The following is an 18944-nucleotide window of genomic DNA, read 5'->3' on the forward strand; positions in this document are numbered from 1 at the left end:
AAAAAGTTAAGGTGGGAAGGGCAGTAGAGGTATTCGCCCCCCCCCCCCCAATCGGCAAAAAGGGAACGACATAATATACAGATCGGTTAAAATATCAATAACAAGTTTTAATCATATAGATATTTAATTGATTCTGTTAGCAAGCTGTGATTTCTACAAATAAATTGGACCGCCCCCCCCCACTCGAAAGTGTATGTGGGGGGGGGGGCGGGATTGATACCATCGCCCCCTCCCAACCCCACCAAATCGGCCAACATACTAGAAGGGGGGGCGAAATAATAAAAAATAGGTTGAAATATAAATAATTAGTATATATTATTAACAAAAGTAATAATTTCGTATACAAATTGTGTGAATTCTATACTAAAATTCGTCCGACCCCACCTTGGGGGGGGGGGGGGGGGGAGTCGGCCGAGTGGGGGGGGGCGATCGCCCCTACCGCCCCCCCCCCCCTGGATCCGCCAGTGGTCAATCATCTCAGAAAAGTTTAGTCAATCATCTCAGAAAAGTTCAGTCAATCATCTCAGAAAAGTTCAGTCAATGAGTCTACTTCAACGACTGGCTCCTTTGGTTTGACACGTTTGATTTTAGTCAATCGTCTGACCACCCACCTGTATTTGATGATGATCTCATCTTTCATCAGATTGAAACCCATGGACATAACGGAAAGGCCCAAAACAAGATACAGGGCCCCCACAAGCTGCTTCGAGGGGTCCGGGTGGTTGTCGTCGAAGCCAAACACGAAGTCGCCCAACCCGATGGTGCTGAGTGTAATGAAACAGAAGTAGGCGCTTATGATGGGCGTCCATTGTTTCTCCCAGACGGAGAAGAGGAAGACACCCAGAGCATTGTAGAAGATGATCAATGTCAGGGTGACCGCCACAGGCACGCGAATTGTCGAGTCGCCGTACTTCTTGGCCTCTATGTGCCAGACATACGAAGCGAACCTGTTGTAGATGAACTTGAAGATATTAGCCATTGCCCTACCTATACTAGTTAGATACAGCAGAGCCAAAGGGATTCCTATAATAGAGTAGAAAATGGTGGCGATTCTTCCTTCTGACGTATTTGGGGTTAGATGACCGTATCCTGGGAACAAACAAGAGCGTCATAAGAGAATGAAAGAGAGAGAGAGAGAGAAAGAGAGAAAAAAAATGGTGAGGAACAGCCAGATAGAGACAAAAGGATAAGAAGGAAAAAAAAACAGAGACAGAAAAAAGCTAAAGAGTCAGCCAAATAGAAAGAAATAATGACAATTAGAGACAGAAACAGGCTGATAGAGACAGAAACAGTCGGATAGAGACAGAAACATTCTGATAGAGACAGAAACAGTCTAATAGAGACAGAAAGAGTCGGATAGAGACAGAAACAGTCTGATAGAGACAGAAACAGTCTGATAGTGACAGAAACATTCTGATAGAGACAGAAACAGTCTGATAGAGACAGAAACAGTCTGAAAGAGACAGAAACATTCTGATAGAGACAGAAACAGTCGGATAGAGACAGAAACAGTCGGATAGAGACAGAAACAGTCGGATAGAGACAGAAACAGTCGGATAGAGACAGAAACAGTTGGATAGAGAAGAAACAGTCTGATAGAGACAGAATCTGTTGGATAGAGACAGAAACAGTCGGATAGAGACAGAAACAGTCGGATAGAGACAGAAACAGTCTGATAGTGACAGAAACAGTCTGATAGTGACCGAAAAAGTCTGATAGAGACAGAAATAGTCTCATAGTGACAGAAACATTCTGATAGAGACAGAAACATTCTGATAGAGACATAAACAGTCGGATAGAGACAGAAACAGTCTGATAGAGACAGAAACAGTCGGATAGAGACAGAAACAGTTGGATAGAGACAGAAACAGTCTGATAGAGACAGAAACAGTTGGATAGAGACAGAAACAGTTGGATAGAGACAGAAACAGTCTGATAGAGACAGAAACAGTTGGATAGAGACAGAAACAGTCGGATAGAGACAGAAACAGTCGGATAGAGACAGAAATAGTCGGATAGAGACAGAAACAGTCGGATAGATATAGAAACAGTCTGATAGTGACAGAAACAGTCTGATAGAGACAGAAATAGATAAATAGAGACAGAAACAGTCTGATAGCGAATGAAACAGTCGGATAGAGACAGAAACAGTCGGATAGAGACAGAAACAGTCTGATAGAGACAGAAACAGTCGGATAGAGACAGAAACAGTCGGATAGAGACAGAAACAGTCTGATAGTGACAGAAACAGTCTGATAGTGACCGAAACAGTCTGATAGAGACAGAAATAGTCTCATAGTGACAGAAACATTCTGATAGAGACAGAAACATTCTGATAGAGACAGAAACATTCTGATAGAGACATAAACAGTCGGATAGTGACAGAAACATTCTGATAGTGACAGAAACATTCTGATAGAGACAGAAACATTCTGATAGAGACAGAAACATTCTGATAGAGACATAAACAGTCGGATAAAGACAGAAACATTCTGATAGAGACAGAAACAGTCGGATAGAGACAGAAACAGTAGGATAGAGACAGAAACAGTCGGATGGATAGAGACAGAAACAGTCTGATAGTGACAGAAACATTCTGATAGAGACAGAAACAGTCTGATAGAGACAGAAACAGTCGGATAGAGACAGAAACAGTCGGATAGAGACAGAAACAGTTGGATAGAGACAGAAACAGTCTGATAGAGACAGAAACAGTTGGATAGAGACAGAAACAGTGGGATAGAGACAGAAACAGTCGGATAGAGACAGAAATAGTCGGATAGAGACATAAACAGTCGGATAGAGACAGAAACATTCTGATAGAGACAGAAACAGTCGGATAGAGACAGAAACAGTTGGATAGAGACAGAAACAGTCTGATAGAGACAGAAACAGTTGGATAGAGACAGAAACAGTCGGATAGAGACAGAAACAGTCGGATAGAGACAGAAATAGTCGGATAGAGACAGAAACAGTCGGATAGAGACAGAAACAGTCGGATGGATAGAGACCGAAACAGTCTGATAGAGACAGAAACAGTCGGATAGAGACAGAAACAGTTGGATAGAGACAGAAACAGTCTGATAGAGACAGAAACAGTTGGATAGAGACAGAAACAGTTGGATAGAGACAGAAACAGTCTGATAGAGACAGAAACAGTCTGATAGTGACAGAAACATTCTGATAGAGACAGAAACAGTCTGATAGAGACAGAAACAGTCTGAAAGAGACAGAAACATTCTGATAGAGACAGAAACAGTCGGATAGAGACAGAAACAGTCGGATAGAGACAGAAACAGTCGGATAGAGACAGAAACAGTCGGATAGAGACAGAAACAGTTGGATAGAGAAGAAACAGTCTGATAGAGACAGAATCTGTTGGATAGAGACAGAAACAGTCGGATAGAGACAGAAACAGTCGGATAGAGACAGAAACAGTCTGATAGTGACAGAAACAGTCTGATAGTGACCGAAAAAGTCTGATAGAGACAGAAATAGTCTCATAGTGACAGAAACATTCTGATAGAGACAGAAACATTCTGATAGAGACATAAACAGTCGGATAGAGACAGAAACAGTCGGATAGATATAGAAACAGTCTGATAGTGACAGAAACAGTCTGATAGAGACAGAAATAGATAAATAGAGACAGAAACAGTCTGATAGCGAATGAAACAGTCGGATAGAGACAGAAACAGTCGGATAGAGACAGAAACATTCTGATAGAGACAGAAACAGTCGGATAGAGACAGAAACATTCTGATAGAGACAGAAACAGTCGGATAGAGACAGAAACAGTCGGATAGAGACAGAAAAAGTCGGATGGATAGAGACCGAAACAGTCTGATAGAGACAGAAACAGTCTGATAGTGACAGAAACATTCTGATAGAGACAGAAACAGTCTGATAGAGACAGAAACAGTCGGATAGAGACAGAAACAGTCGGATAGAGACAGAAACAGTTGGATAAAGACAGAAACAGTCTGATAGAGACAGAAACAGTTGGATAGAGACAGAAACAGTCGGATAGAGACAGAAACAGTCGGATAGAGACAGAAATAGTCGGATAGAGACAGAAACAGTCGGATAGAGACAGAAACAGTCTGATAGTGACAGAAACAGTCTGATAGTGACAGAAACAGTCTGATAGTGACCGAAACAGTCTGATAGAGACAGAAATAGTCTCATAGTGACAGAAACATTCTGATAGAGACAGAAACATTCTGATAGAGACAGAAACATTCTGATAGAGACATAAACAGTCGGATAGAGACAGAAACATTCTGATAGAGACAGAAACATTCTGATAGAGACAGAAACAGTCGGATAGAGACAGAAACAGTAGGATAGAGACAGAAACAGTCGGATGGATAGAGACAGAAACAGTCTGATAGTGACAGAAACATTCTGATAGAGACAGAAACAGTCTGATAGAGACAGAAACAGTCGGATAGAGACAGAAACAGTCGGATAGAGACAGAAACAGTTGGATAGAGACAGAAACAGTCTGATAGAGACAGAAACAGTTGGATAGAGACAGAAACAGTGGGATAGAGACAGAAACAGTCGGATAGAGACAGAAATTGTCGGATAGAGACATAAACAGTCGGATAGAGACAGAAACATTCTGATAGAGACAGAAACAGTCGGATAGAGACAGAAACAGTTGGATAGAGACAGAAACAGTCTGATAGAGACAGAAACAGTTGGAAAGAGACAGAAACAGTCGGATAGAGACAGAAACAGTCGGATAGAGACAGAAATAGTCGGATAGAGACAGAAACAGTCGGATAGAGACAGAAACAGTCGGATGGATAGAGACCGAAACAGTCTGATAGAGACAGAAACAGTCGGATAGAGACAGAAACAGTTGGATAGAGACAGAAACAGTCTGATAGAGACAGAAACAGTTGGATAGAGACAGAAACAGTTGGATAGAGACAGAAACAGTCTGATAGAGACAGAAACAGTTGGATAGAGACAGAAACAGTCGGATAGAGACAGAAACAGTCGGATAGAGACAGAAACAGTCTGATAGTGACAGAAACAGTCTGATAGTGACCGAAATAGTCTGATAGAGACAGAAATAGATAGATAGAGACAGAAACAGTCTGATAGAGACAGAAACAGTCGGATAGAGACAGAAACAGTCGGATAGAGACAGAAACAGTCTGATAGAGACAGAAACAGTCGGATAGAGACAGAAACAGTTGGATAGAGACAGAAACAGTCTGATAGAGACATAAACAGTCGGATAGAGACAGAAACATTCTGATAGAGACAGAAACAGTCGGATAGAGACAGAAACAGTCGGATAGAGACAGAAACAGTCGGATGGATTGAGACCGAAACAGTCTGATAGAGACAGAAACAGTCTGATAGTGACAGAAACATTCTGATAGAGACAGAAACAGTCTGATAGAGACAGAAACAGTCGTATAGAGACAGAAACAGTCGGATAGAGACAGAAACAGTTGGATAGAGAAAGAAACAGTCTGATAGAGAAAAAAACAGTTGGATAGAGACAGAAACAGTCGGATAGAGACAGAAACAGTCGGATAGAGACAGAAATAGTCGGATAGAGACAGAAACAGTCGGATAGAGACAGAAACAGTCGGATGGATAGAGACCGAAACAGTCTGATAGAGACAGAAACAGTCTGATAGTGACAGAAACATTCTGATAGAGACAGAAACAGTTGGATAGAGACAGAAACAGTCTGATAGAGACAGAAACAGTTGGATAGAGACAGAAACAGTTGGATAGAGACAGAAACAGTCTGATAGAGACAGAAACAGTTGGATAGAGACAGAAACAGTCGGATAGAGACAGAAACAGTCGGATAGAGACAGAAACAGTCTGATAGTGACAGAAACAGTCTGATAGTGACCGAAATAGTCTGATAGAGACAGAAATAGATAGATAGAGACAGAAACAGTCTGATAGAGACAGAAACAGTCGGATAGAGACAGAAACAGTCGGATAGAGACAGAAACAGTCTGATAGAGACAGAAACAGTCGGATAGAGACAGAAACAGTTGGATAGAGACAGAAACAGTCTGATAGAGACATAAACAGTCGGATAGAGACAGAAACATTCTGATAGAGACAGAAACAGTCGGATAGAGACAGAAACAGTCGGATAGAGACAGAAACAGTCGGATGGATTGAGACCGAAACAGTCTGATAGAGACAGAAACAGTCTGATAGTGACAGAAACATTCTGATAGAGACAGAAACAGTCTGATAGAGACAGAAACAGTCGTATAGAGACAGAAACAGTCGGATAGAGACAGAAACAGTTGGATAGAGAAAGAAACAGTCTGATAGAGAAAAAAACAGTTGGATAGAGACAGAAACAGTCGGATAGAGACAGAAACAGTCGGATAGAGACAGAAATAGTCGGATAGAGACAGAAACAGTCGGATAGAGACAGAAACAGTCTGATAGTGACAGAAACAGTCTGATAGTGACCGAAACAGTCTGATAGAGACAGAAATAGTCTCATAGTGACAGAAACATTCTGATAGAGACAGAAACATTCTGATAGAGACAGAAACATTCTGATAGAGACATAAACAGTCGGATAGATACAGAAACATTCTGATAGAGACAGAAACAGTCGGATAGAGACAGAAACAGTCGGATAGAGACAGAAACAGTCGGATGGATAGAGACCGAAACAGTCTGATAGTGACAGAAACATTCTGATAGAGACAGAAACAGTCTGATAGAGACAGAAACAGTCGGATAGAGACAGAAACAGTCGTATAGAGACAGAAACAGTCGGATGGATAGAGACCGAAACAGTCTGATAGTGATAGAAACAACCTGATAGAGACAGAGTCTGATAGAAACTGAAACAGTCTTATAAAGACAGAAACAGTCGGATAGAGACAGAAACAGTCGGATAGAGACAGAAACAGTCGGATAGAGACAGAAACAGTTGGATAGAGACAGAAACAGTCTGATAGAGACAGAAACAGTTGGATAGAGACAGAAACAGTCGGATAGAGACAGAAACAGTCGGATAGAGACAGAAATAGTCGGATAGAGACAGAAACAGTCGGATAGAGACAGAAACAGTCGGATGGATAGAGACCGAAACAGTCTGATAGAGACAGAAACAGTCTGATAGTGACAGAAACATTCTGATAGAGACAGAAACAGTCGGATAGAGACAGAAACAGTCGGATAGAGACAGAAACAGTCTGATAGTGACAGAAACAGTCTGATAGTGACCGAAATAGTCTGATAGAGACAGAAATAGATAGATAGAGACAGAAACAGTCTGATAGAGACAGAAACAGTCGGATAGAGACAGAAACAGTCGGATAGAGACAGAAACAGTCTGATAGAGACAGAAACAGTCGGATAGAGACAGAAACAGTTGGATAGAGACAGAAACAGTCTGATAGAGACAGAAACAGTCGGATAGAGACAGAAACAGTCGGATAGAGACAGAAACAGTCGGATGGATTGAGACCGAAACAGTCTGATAGAGACAGAAACAGTCTGATAGTGACAGAAACATTCTGATAGAGACAGAAACAGTCTGATAGAGACAGAAACAGTCGTATAGAGACAGAAACAGTCGGATAGAGACAGAAACAGTTGGATAGAGAAAGAAACAGTCTGATAGAGAAAAAAACAGTTGGATAGAGACAGAAACAGTCGGATAGAGACAGAAACAGTCGGATAGAGACAGAAATAGTCGGATAGAGACAGAAACAGTCGGATAGAGACAGAAACAGTCTGATAGTGACAGAAACAGTCTGATAGTGACCGAAACAGTCTGATAGAGACAGAAATAGTGTCATAGTGACAGAAACATTCTGATAGAGACAGAAACATTCTGATAGAGACAGAAACATTCTGATAGAGACATAAACAGTCGGATAGATACTGAAACATTCTGATAGAGACAGAAACAGTCGGATAGAGACAGAAACAGTCGGATAGAGACAGAAACAGTCGGATGGATAGAGACCGAAACAGTCTGATAGTGACAGAAACATTCTGATAGAGACAGAAACAGTCTGATAGAGACAGAAACAGTCGGATAGAGACAGAAACAGTCTGATAGAGACAGAAACAGTCGGATGGATAGAGACCGAAACAGTCTGATAGTGATAGAAACAACCTGATAGAGACAGAGTCTGATAGAAACTGAAACAGTCTTATAAAGACAGAAACAGTCGGATAGAGACAGAAACAGTCGGATAGAGACAGAAACAGTCGGATAGAGACAGAAACAGTTGGATAGAGACAGAAACAGTCTGATAGAGACAGAAACAGTTGGATAGAGACAGAAACAGTCGGATAGAGACAGAAACAGTTGGATAGAGACAGAAACAGTCTGATAGAGACAGAAACAGTTGGATAGAGACAGAAACAGTGGGATAGAGACAGAAACAGTCGGATAGAGACAGAAATAGTCGGATAGAATTATAAACAGTCGGATAGAGACAGAAACATTCTGATAGAGACAGAAACAGTCGGATAGAGACAGAAACAGTTGGATAGAGACAGAAACAGTCTGATAGAGACAGAAACAGTTGGATAGAGACAGAAACAGTCGGATAGAGACAGAAACAGTCGGATAGAGACAGAAACAGTCGGATGGATAGAGACCGAAACAGTCTGATAGAGACAGAAACATTCTGATAGAGACAGAAACAGTCTGATAGAGACAGAAACAGTCGTATAGAGACAGAAACAGTCGGATAGAGACAGAAACAGTTGGATAGAGACAGAAACAGTCTGATAGAGAAAAAAACAGTTGGATAGAGACAGAAACAGTGGGATAGAGACAGAAACAGTCGGATAGAGACAGAAATAGTCGGATAGAGACAGAAACAGTCGGATAGAGACAGAAACAGTCTGATAGTGACAGAAACAGTCTGATAGTGACCGAAACAGTCTGATAGAGACAGAAATAGTCTCATAGTGACAGAAACATTCTTATAGAGACAGAAACATTCTGATAGAGACAGAAACATTCTGATAGAGACATAAACAGTCGGATAGAGACAGAAACATTCTGATAGAGACAGAAACAGTCGGATAGAGACAGAAACAGTCGGATAGAGACAGAAACAGTCGGATGGATTGAGACCGAAACAGTCTGATAGAGACAGAAACAGTCTGATAGTGACAGAAACATTCTGATAGAGACAGAAACAGTTTGATAGAGACAGAAACAGTCGTATAGAGACAGAAACAGTCGGATAGAGACAGAAACAGTTGGATAGAGACAGAAACAGTCTGATAGAGAAAAAAACAGTTGGATAGAGACAGAAACAGTCGGATAGAGACAGAAACAGTCGGATAGAGACAGAAATAGTCGGATAGAGACAGAAACAGTAGCATAGAGACAGAAACAGTCTGATAGTGACAGAAACAGTCTGATAGTGACCGAAACAGTCTGATAGAGACAGAAATAGTCTCATAGTGACAGAAACATTCTGATAGAGACAGAAACATTCTGATAGAGACATAAACAGTCGGATAGATACAGAAACATTCTGATAGAGACAGAAACAGTCGGATAGAGACAGAAACAGTCGGATAGAGACAGAAACAGTCGGATGGATAGAGACCGAAACAGTCTGATAGTGACAGAAACATTCTGATAGAGACAGAAACAGTCTGATAGAGACAGAAACAGTCGGATAGAGACAGAAACAGTCTGATAGAGACAGAAACAGTCGGATGGATAGAGACCGAAACAGTCTGATAGTGATAGAAACAACCTGATAGAGACAGAGTCTGATAGAAACTGAAACAGTCTTATAAAGACAGAAACAGTCGGATAGAGACAGAAACAGTCGGATAGAGACAGAAACAGTCGGATAGAGACAGAAACAGTTGGATAGAGACAGAAACAGTCTGATAGAGACAGAAACAGTTGGATAGAGACAGAAACAGTCGGATAGAGACAGAAACAGTCGGATAGAGACAGAAATAGTCGGAAAGAGACAGAAACAGTCGGATAGAGACAGAAACAGTCTGATAGTGACAGAAACAGTCTGATAGTGACCGAAACAGTCTGATAGAGACAGAAATAGTCTCATAGTGACAGAAACATTCTGATAGAGACAGAAACATTCTGATAGAGACAGAAACATTCTGATAGAGTTATAAACAGTCGGATAGAGACAGAAACAGTCGGATAGAGACAGAAACAGTCGGATAGAGACAGAAACAGTCGGATGGATAGAGACCGAAACAGTCTGATAGAGACAGAAACAGTCTGATAGTGACAGAAACATTCCGATAGAGACAGAAACAGTCTGATAGAGACAGAAACAGTCGGATAGAGACAGAAACAGTCGGATAGAGACAGAAACAGTCTGATAGAGACAGAAACAGTCGGATGGATAGAGACCGAAACAGTCTGATAGAGACAGAAACAGTCTGATAGTGACAGAAACATTCTGATAGAGACAGAAACAGTCGGATAGAGACAGAAATAGTCGGATAGAGACAGAAACAGTAGCAGATAGAGAGTCCCATAAAATAAAAAGAAATTGGAATTAAAGCTGTTTCATCTTGGCATGCTTCCATTCGTATTACACAACCTACATTCAAAGCAAGGCTCGGACGGGGAGGTATTAAGAAAGATTCGTATTACACAAACTTCATTCAAAGCAAGGCTCGGACGGGGAGGTATTAAGAAAGATTCGTATTACACAACCTTCATTCAAAGCAAGGCTCGGACGGGGAGGTATTAAGAAAGATTCGTATTACACAACCTTCATTCAAAGCAAGGCTCGGACGGGGAGGTATTAAGAAAGATTCGTATTACACAACCTTCATTCAAAGCAAGGCTCGGACGGGGAGGTATTAAGAAAGATTTGTATTACACAACCTTCATTCAAAGCAAGGCTCGGACGGGGAGGTATTAAGAAAGATTCGTATTACACAACCTTCATTCAAAGCAAGGCTCGGACGGGGAGGTATTAAGAAAGATTCGTATTACACAACCTTCATTCAAAGCAAGGCTCAAACGGGGAGGTATTAAGAAAGATTCGTATTACACAACCTTCATTCAAAGCAAGGCTCGGACGGGGAGGTATTAAGAAAGATTTGTATTACACAACCTACATTCAAAGCAAGGCTAGGACGGGGAGGTATTAAGAAAGATTCGTATTACACAACCTTCATTCAAAGCAAGGCTCGGACGGGGAGGTATTAAGAAAGATTCGTATTACACAACCTTCATTCAAAGCAAGGCTCGGACGGGGAGGTATTAAGAAAGATTCGTATTACACAACCTTCATTCAAAGCAAGGCTCGGACGGGGAGGTATTAAGAAAGATTTGTATTACACAACCTACATTCAAAGCAAGACTCGGACGGGGAGGTATTAAGAAAGATTCGTATTTGTTTCTATTGGACTCTATTAATGGCAAAGTCTCTGTACAAGAAGTAGTACTTGAAATGATTTCACTTGCTTCTTATTCTTTTCTAGCTGCACAAGGTTTCTAATTTTATACTACAGTCAATTCAATTCAATTCGTAGTTCGTGGAAACAAAAATCTGGAAACTTCTGGGTGGATGGACGCAAATGTCGAAAACGGCTCTAACGATTTTCCCAGAAATTTAACAGTTGGTGTATAACGCTCCGAAAACAATTACTAGCTCGTTGTGCGCCCTGGCCATTATAATTTTTCAAAATAAAATCAAACAAAAAAAATAATTTCGCTAGAGAACGAGAAAATATTAATCTTATATATTAGGCGTCTTGAGGTATTTCCGCATTCTTTGAAGAGTTGACTCAATGAAGGTTCAGGGAAATGGTGTGCATCGTCTTCTAAGTCTCAATCTAAATGCCGGCCACTGGAAGAGTGTTCATTGTAGGAAATGTTTCAGATGTATACAGTCGCTGAAACAGGATTCTTTCTAGTGGTAGGACGGGGTGGGTAGAGGTACAAAATGTTCCATTGTTTTTGTAACAGACGCAGTATAGGTTCTATAGAGGAAGTAGTGTCTGTTTACAACTGGCTTATTATATGGATTTGTTTAGGCTAAATGTGTGTGCTTACGAACATTGTTTGTTGAAATGCCCAATATTCTTCAACCTGCATTTAAAATTCATCATCAGTATAACCTCGGTCTTACTCCCCCCCCCCTTTCTTTATCCTTCCATCTAAGGTTTTTAGGTAAGCTCAAAGCAGTTATGGCAGTGACGGGTGTTCACTAGGAATTGAGTGACATTCTTGTCTTATTGAAATGGATGGATGTTTGCTAACAGAGCTTTTGCAGGATTGTCATTGCCGAAAGTTGTAGTGGTTAAAAGCAATCCATTAAATGCAATATGCTTCCAATTATCTGCGTCTCAATTAGACTTTGACAAACTGGCCTTCACGTTGGACTCGGAGACTGGCTCTGGCGGAACTGTTATCACCTAGAGGAGAAGACAAAAAGCGAGTAACTGGTACATGGACCAGTAAGATTCGGGCAAGGAGAGGCTCGTTTGGTTGGCGACCCACCTAGAAGAAGGAAAACTCCTGCGGATAAACCCAAACACGGAACACCCAAACTGAATGAGTTATTCTCCGTTTCTTTGGACCCAATACCTACGTTGAAAGAATGACGCTGCTGTTCCGACCCAAGCTAATAACCAGATTTTCATCTCATCACTAAAAGATGAAAAAACTTGCCCTGTGACTGAAAGCTGCTGATAAATGTTCTGCATAATGCTTATAGAAATCGAAAGCCCAGCACACAGCATTACGCAATTATCGCAACCAGCGCTAAGACGCTCTATTGTCATCAGGTACATCGAAGTATTTTTGTCATCAGGCACATCGAAGTATTTTTGTCATCAGGCACATCAAAGTATTTTTGTCATCAGGCACATCAAAGTATTTTTGTCATCAGGCACATCGAAGTATTTTTGCCATCAGGCACATCAAAGTATTTTTGCTATAGATGTCCCCTTGCATTGCTTCAGTTCATGTATTTGGGCAGAAATAATAATAAAAAAATGTCCTTTAAAAGTTTTAGATCTCATTATTGATATATAAGAAATGCTTGTTTATAGGTTCGCCCTATATTCTTAGAAGAAGGAATGTAGTCCAGTCAGCTTTGTTGATACCATGTTATCACTAGCTATTAAATCACTAAGATACTATGTTATCATTAGCTATTAGATCACTAAGACACTATGTTATCGCTAGCTAATAGATCACTAAGATACTATGTTATCGCTAGCTAATAGATCACTAAGACACTATGTTATCACTAGCTACTAGATCACTAAGATACTATGTTATCATTAGCTATTAGATCACTAAGACACTATGTTATCGCTAGCTAATAGATCACTAAGATACTATGTTATCGCTAGCTACTAGATCACTAAGACACTATGTTATCACTAGCTATTAGATCACTAAGACACTATGTTATCATTAGCTATTAGATCACTAAGACAATATGTTATCACTAGCTATTAGATCACTAAGACACTATGTTATCACTAGCTATTAGATCACTAAGACACTATGTTATCATTAGCTATTAGATCACTAAGACACTATGTTATCACTAGCTATTAGATCACTAAGACACTATGTTATCACTAGCTATTAGATCACTAAGACACTATGTTATCACTAACTACTAGATCACTAAGACACTATTTTATCACTAGCTATTAGATCACTAAGACACTATGTTATCACTAGCTACTAGATCACTAAGACACTATGTTATCACTAGCTACTAGATCACTAAGACACTATGTTATCACTAGCTATTAGATCACTAAGACACTATGTTATCATTAGCTATTAGATCACTAAGACACTATGTTATCACTAGCTATTAGATCACTAAGACACTATGTTATCACTAACTACTAGATCACTAAGACACTATGTTATCACTAGCTATTAGATCACTAAGACACTATGTTATCACTAGCTATTAGATCACTAAGACACTATGTTATCACTAACTACTAGATCACTAAGACACTATTTTATCACTAGCTATTAGATCACTAAGACACTATGTTATCACTAGCTACTAGATCACTAAGACACTATGTTATCACTAGCTACTAGATCACTAAGACACTATGTTATCACTAGCAATTAGATCACTAAGACACTATGTTATCACTAACTACTAGATCACTAAGACACTATGTTATCACTAGCTATTAGATCACTAAGACACTATGTTATCACTAGCTATTAGATCACTAAGACACTATGTTATCACTAACTACTAGATCACTAAGACACTATGTTATCACTAGCTACTAGATCACTAAGACACTATGTTATCACTAGCTATTAGATCACTAAGACACTATGTTATCACTAACTACTAGATCACTAAGACACTATGTTATCACTAGCTATTAGATCACTAAGACACTATGTTATCACTAGCTATTAGATCACTAAGACAATATGTTATCACTAACTACTAGATCACTAAGACACTATGTTATCACTAGCTATTAGATCACTAAGACACTATGTTATCACTAACTACTAGATCACTAAGACACTATGTTATCACTAACTACTAGATCACAAAGACACTATGTTATCACTAGCTATTAGATCACTAAGACACTATGTTATCACTAGCTATTAGATCACTAAGACACTATGCTATCACTAGCTACTAGATCACTAAGACACTATGTTATCACTAACTACTAGATCACTAAGACACTATGTTATCACTAGCTACTAGATCACTAAGACACTATGTTATCACTAGTTATTGGATCACTAAGATACTTGATACTTACCTATGGACGTGATCAGCGTCACGCTGTACATTATGGAAGACATGAAGGTCCATTCTATTTTCTCCGCCTTGATTTGACGGCCTGTCTCCTCCATGACCATTAGTTGGTACTCCTCCAGCACCTTGTCCAAAGACTCGGCCCACTGATAGCCAATGTCCATTGTCAGATTCGTATTGATTCTTGAGATGCCCAGAAGCTAGGGATCGCCCAGAAAACACAACAGAAAGAAATGATAGAGAGTAACCAGTACCTGGTGAATGGACTCATGGGAATTATGTGTAAAGAATTATTTGTTTTTTATCAAAAGCTCAGATCGAAATACAACTGGAGGAAATAGACTGATCATCTGGAATAGACTGACGTGTACTTTATGTCGTCGAACGTTATATGCTACGCGAGGTGTACGTGTGTTGGGCCACTAAGGTGCTTAGTCTTGACCCAAGAAGCGGCCCCTAAGCTTGAGTGCCAACGCACTACTAATATAGAACAAGCACACGCTGGTTCTTTTATATTTGTTCATAGCTATGGATTAGCGACTGAAGCTATTATGTGCTTCTTTTAGTTACAATGCTAAAGATTTGATATCCTGAAATTAATTTTCATTCCTATATACCCGCAGAGTGAAGATATGTGCAGGACCATTTAATTGTTTGAATCGTAAATCTGCCTTTTAGAAGTTTCATGGCTCAGAGTCATCGTACTACTAGCTTAACGAGGAAGAAGGTGGGTAATCATTAAACACAGAGAATCAAGCAAAACTTATTAGCATACATAAATACAGTTTGCTTTAATAGACATATACTAGATATGTACTAAATATTAAAAACACAAAGGTGTACCTTGCATTCTCAAAGTTTTGTAACATTAATAAGGCTACATTGGAAGAAGAGTTTGAGATTGAAAATTGTACTTACTTTATAGACTGTAGTCATTCGCCTGTACTCCATAAATTGAAATTGATCTTTGGGAAGAGCATGTTTCTTCAATTCCAGGAACTGAAAAAGGAATCCTCCCATAACTGAATAGGCTGCCACCAGGAACAGAAGCAGGAAGTTGGAGATGAGCGCCAGCCAGAACGCTATGCATTTATTCTTACACTTTGTGCAAGCATGCGTCTTCTTACTCTCTTGCTTCACCGACTTCTTTTCGTCTTGCACGGCCTGCGCCGACTTGGGGGACCTACTGGATTTCAAGTCATCTTGCTGCACTGCCACAAGCGTCTGAGAGGACAAGGACATCCGCCTCTGAGCTCCCACAGACAACCGCAGATTCTGAATCTGCTCTTTAGGTTTGCCATCTGTATCGGTCACTTGTCGTTGCGGGCTAATGATTCTGCTGCCTACCTGTCTGGTTAACATGACATGCGATCAAGATCTTGTTTTTAAAGGGATACAACTTTAAGCGATTAACTTCTAGAAATGTTCTTTCTTACGAAGGTCTTGAAATCGTATGTTGATATGTTTGGGCCCTATATTGGGCCCTAATCATGCTTTACGCCCTCACCATCTTAAACTAATATGTGAAAGTAATTACTAAAGGTAAGAGTAATTTAAATAACTAAAGATCTGTGCTAAATTTTGATAAATACACTTTTTGTTATACACAGATCCGTAGACGGTACCAGATATTAGTAGATCTAGATCTAGATCTTGTCTATAGTCCATACACTAAGATCTAAGTGTAGCCTAGATTTATCTAGACACAATTTAACTTCGAAACAGATAATATTACAAATGTACAAATTATAAACCTCTTACATAAAAGCTTTGCTTATTGTAGCCTACAACTATTCACTCCTTTTTGGTTAAATACATCAAATAGTAAGTATTCCAATTTCTTGGAGTTAGATTAAATGTTGGGATGAGAACACAACAAACACATTTTCAATCAAAACACTTCCGCACATTGAAGCACTACTTTTGACTCGGGACATTTGTTTTCCTAAACGATCGTATGAGGAAACGATTAGGCTAAAGGGTAGCGAAACAAGACTCCCGTGGGGGTGCGAGAGCATCCTCATTGCACTGTGTGGAGTTGTAAAAAAGCTCCCACAACCTTGTCACAATCCAGGCGCTGTTCCTCAAGGGGCTGTTACATAAATGGCGTGTCCCGCACAGTTAGCCTGGTATAGAAAAAGAAAATGGCGGGGTCTTAGTGTACGCGGCCTCTTGCCGCGAGTCTGACCCACTCGTTCTCATTCTGGCCGGTGATAGGGAGCTCTTGTCCACTTTTGCTGGCCTAGAGTTCCAAGAGCCGAAGGCTCAACTCTACCTGACAGTTTAAGAAGAACATCAACTCTGACAATCATGACGACTACACTGTCAATGGTGACGCCAATACCGACAGAATAAATCATCCAACGTTGAAATGGGTAACTCCAATACGTTTTAACACAAAATAGGCTTACGTTAATTTGTTTGTCTGTTTTGTAGCTGATGAAGGCCTCGTGGCCTAAACGTTTTGTTTTGACTTGGTCTGGCAGGGTCACATAGATGCATGTTTTGACTTGGTCTGGCAGGGTCACATAGATGCATGTTTTGACTTGGTCTGGCAGGGTCACATAGATGCATGCTTTGACTTGGTCTGGCAGGGTCATATAGAGGCATGTTTTGACTTGGTCTGGCAGGGTCATATAGATGCATGTTCTGACTTGGTCTGGCAGGGTCATATAGATGCATGTTTTGACTTGGTCTGGCAGGGTCACATAGATGCATGTTTTGACTTGGTCTGGCAGGGTCACATAGATGCATGTTTTGACTTGGTCTGGCAGAGTCACATAGATGCATGTTTTGACTTGGTCTGGCAGGGTCACATAGATGCATGTTTTGACTTGGTCTGGCAGAGTCACATAGATGCATGTTTTGACTTGGTCTGGCAGGGTCACAAAGATGCATGTTTTGACTTGGTCTGGCAGGGTCACATAGATGCATGTTTTGACTTGGTCTGGCAGGGTCACATAGATGCATGTTTTGACTTGGTCTGGCAGAGTCACATAGAGGCATGTTTCGACTTCGTCTGGCAGAGTCACATAGAGGCATGTTTTGACTTGGTCTGGCAGGGTCACATAGATGCATGTTTTGACTTGGTCTGGCAGGGTCACATAGATGCATGTTTTGACTTGGTCTGGCAGAGTCACATAGATGCATGTTTTGACTTGGTCTGGCAGGGTCACATAGATGCATGTTTTGACTTGGTCTGGCAGAGTCACATAGATGCATGTTTTGACTTGGTCTGGCAGGGTCACATAGATGCATGTTTTGACTTGGTCTGGCAGAGTCACATAGAGGCATGTTTTGACTTGGTCTGGCAGGGTCACAAAGATGCATGTTTTGACTTGGTCTGGCAGGGTCACATAGATGCATGTTTTGACTTGGTCTGGCAGGGTCACATAGATGCATGTTTTGACTTGGTCTGGCAGAGTCACATAGAGGCATGTTTCGACTTCGTCTGGCAGAGTCACATAGAGGCATGTTTTGACTTGGTCTGGCAGGGTCACATAGATGCATGTTTTGACTTGGTCTGGCAGGGTCACATAGATGCATGTTTTGACTTGGTCTGGCAGAGTCACATAGATGCATGTTTTGACTTGGTCTGGCAGGGTCACATAGATGCATGTTTTGACTTGGTCTGGCAGAGTCACATAGATGCATGTTTTGACTTGGTCTGGCAGGGTCACATAGATGCATGTTTTGACTTGGTCTGGCAGGGTCACATAGATGCATGTTTTGACTTGGTCTGGCAGGGTCACATAGATGCATGTTTCGACTTCGTCTGGCAGGGTCACATAGAGGCATGTTTACTGTATCCTCTATACAGTCCCTCGCCCCTGCAGCAGCAAATCATTTTTTTTTAGCCTTTGTACGATTTTAGAAGCTTGAACAGTAGAAAACACATAATGTAGTATTAAAAATGCTTTAAAAACATTACATAAATGTTATACCATTTAAATTCATCAAATTTTGTAAATATAGGCTCATCTTGATTTTTGTTTGTTCGTTGCTCCACTGTTGTTGTTATTGGTTTTTTTTTAAAACTATTTTTGCATTACAGAATTAATTTAAAAAACTAAAGGGTGGACTATAGACTGTTACGCCTGTACCAGACTTAGCACTTTGCAAGTTTGAAAGTACGAAATCGGAGATTTTGAATCTTTTCTAGTTTTT

The 18944-nt window shown here is 40.4% G+C and overlaps 2 protein-coding genes across 3 annotated transcripts; both read right to left on the reverse strand.

Moving 5' to 3' along the window:
- Positions 1-473: 473 nt before the first annotated feature.
- On the reverse strand, positions 474-16679 carry LOC106066286 (potassium channel subfamily K member 18-like). Of its 2 annotated transcripts, none has more exons than XM_056005193.1 (3): positions 15696-16677; positions 14782-14977; positions 474-1089 (listed from the first exon to the last, which is right to left on the reverse strand). In XM_056005193.1, the coding sequence occupies exons 1-3, from the start codon at positions 16137-16139 to the stop codon at positions 524-526; spliced, it is 1206 nt and encodes a 401-aa protein (XP_055861168.1). In that variant the 5' UTR covers positions 16140-16677; the 3' UTR covers positions 474-523. The 2 variants fall into 2 exon arrangements, with proteins under 2 accessions (XP_055861168.1, XP_055861169.1); XM_056005194.1 differs by lacking the exon at positions 474-1089 and adding an exon at positions 11019-12411 and having other exon boundaries at positions 15696-16679.
- A 510-nt stretch (positions 16680-17189) lies between these two features.
- Positions 17190-18575, reverse strand: LOC129922138 (sporozoite surface protein 2-like). The gene has a single exon (XM_056006835.1). It carries the CDS (start codon positions 18573-18575, stop codon positions 17190-17192), a length of 1386 nt encoding a protein of 461 aa, XP_055862810.1.
- Positions 18576-18944: the final 369 nt, after the last annotated feature.

This window comes from Biomphalaria glabrata, chromosome 12 (assembly GCF_947242115.1).
Source record: "Biomphalaria glabrata chromosome 12, xgBioGlab47.1, whole genome shotgun sequence".
Classification (NCBI taxonomy): domain Eukaryota; kingdom Metazoa; phylum Mollusca; class Gastropoda; family Planorbidae; genus Biomphalaria; species Biomphalaria glabrata.

Bases quoted from the DNA above. Each gene is read 5' to 3' on its own strand.
- LOC106066286 (XM_056005193.1), bottom strand. From the start codon at position 16,139: ATGTTAACCAGACAGGTAGGCAGCAGAATCATTAGCCCGCAACGACAA. The intron at 14,978-15,695 runs GTAAGTACAATT...GGCGATCCCTAG, and splicing joins GAATGACTACAGTCTATAAA to CTTCTGGGCATCTCAAGAAT. The intron at 1,090-14,781 runs GTAAGTATCAAG...GTTTGTTCCCAG, and splicing joins GACGCTGATCACGTCCATAG to GATACGGTCATCTAACCCCA.
- LOC129922138 (XM_056006835.1), bottom strand. From the start codon at position 18,575: ATGCCTCTATGTGACCCTGCCAGACGAAGTCGAAACATGCATCTATGT.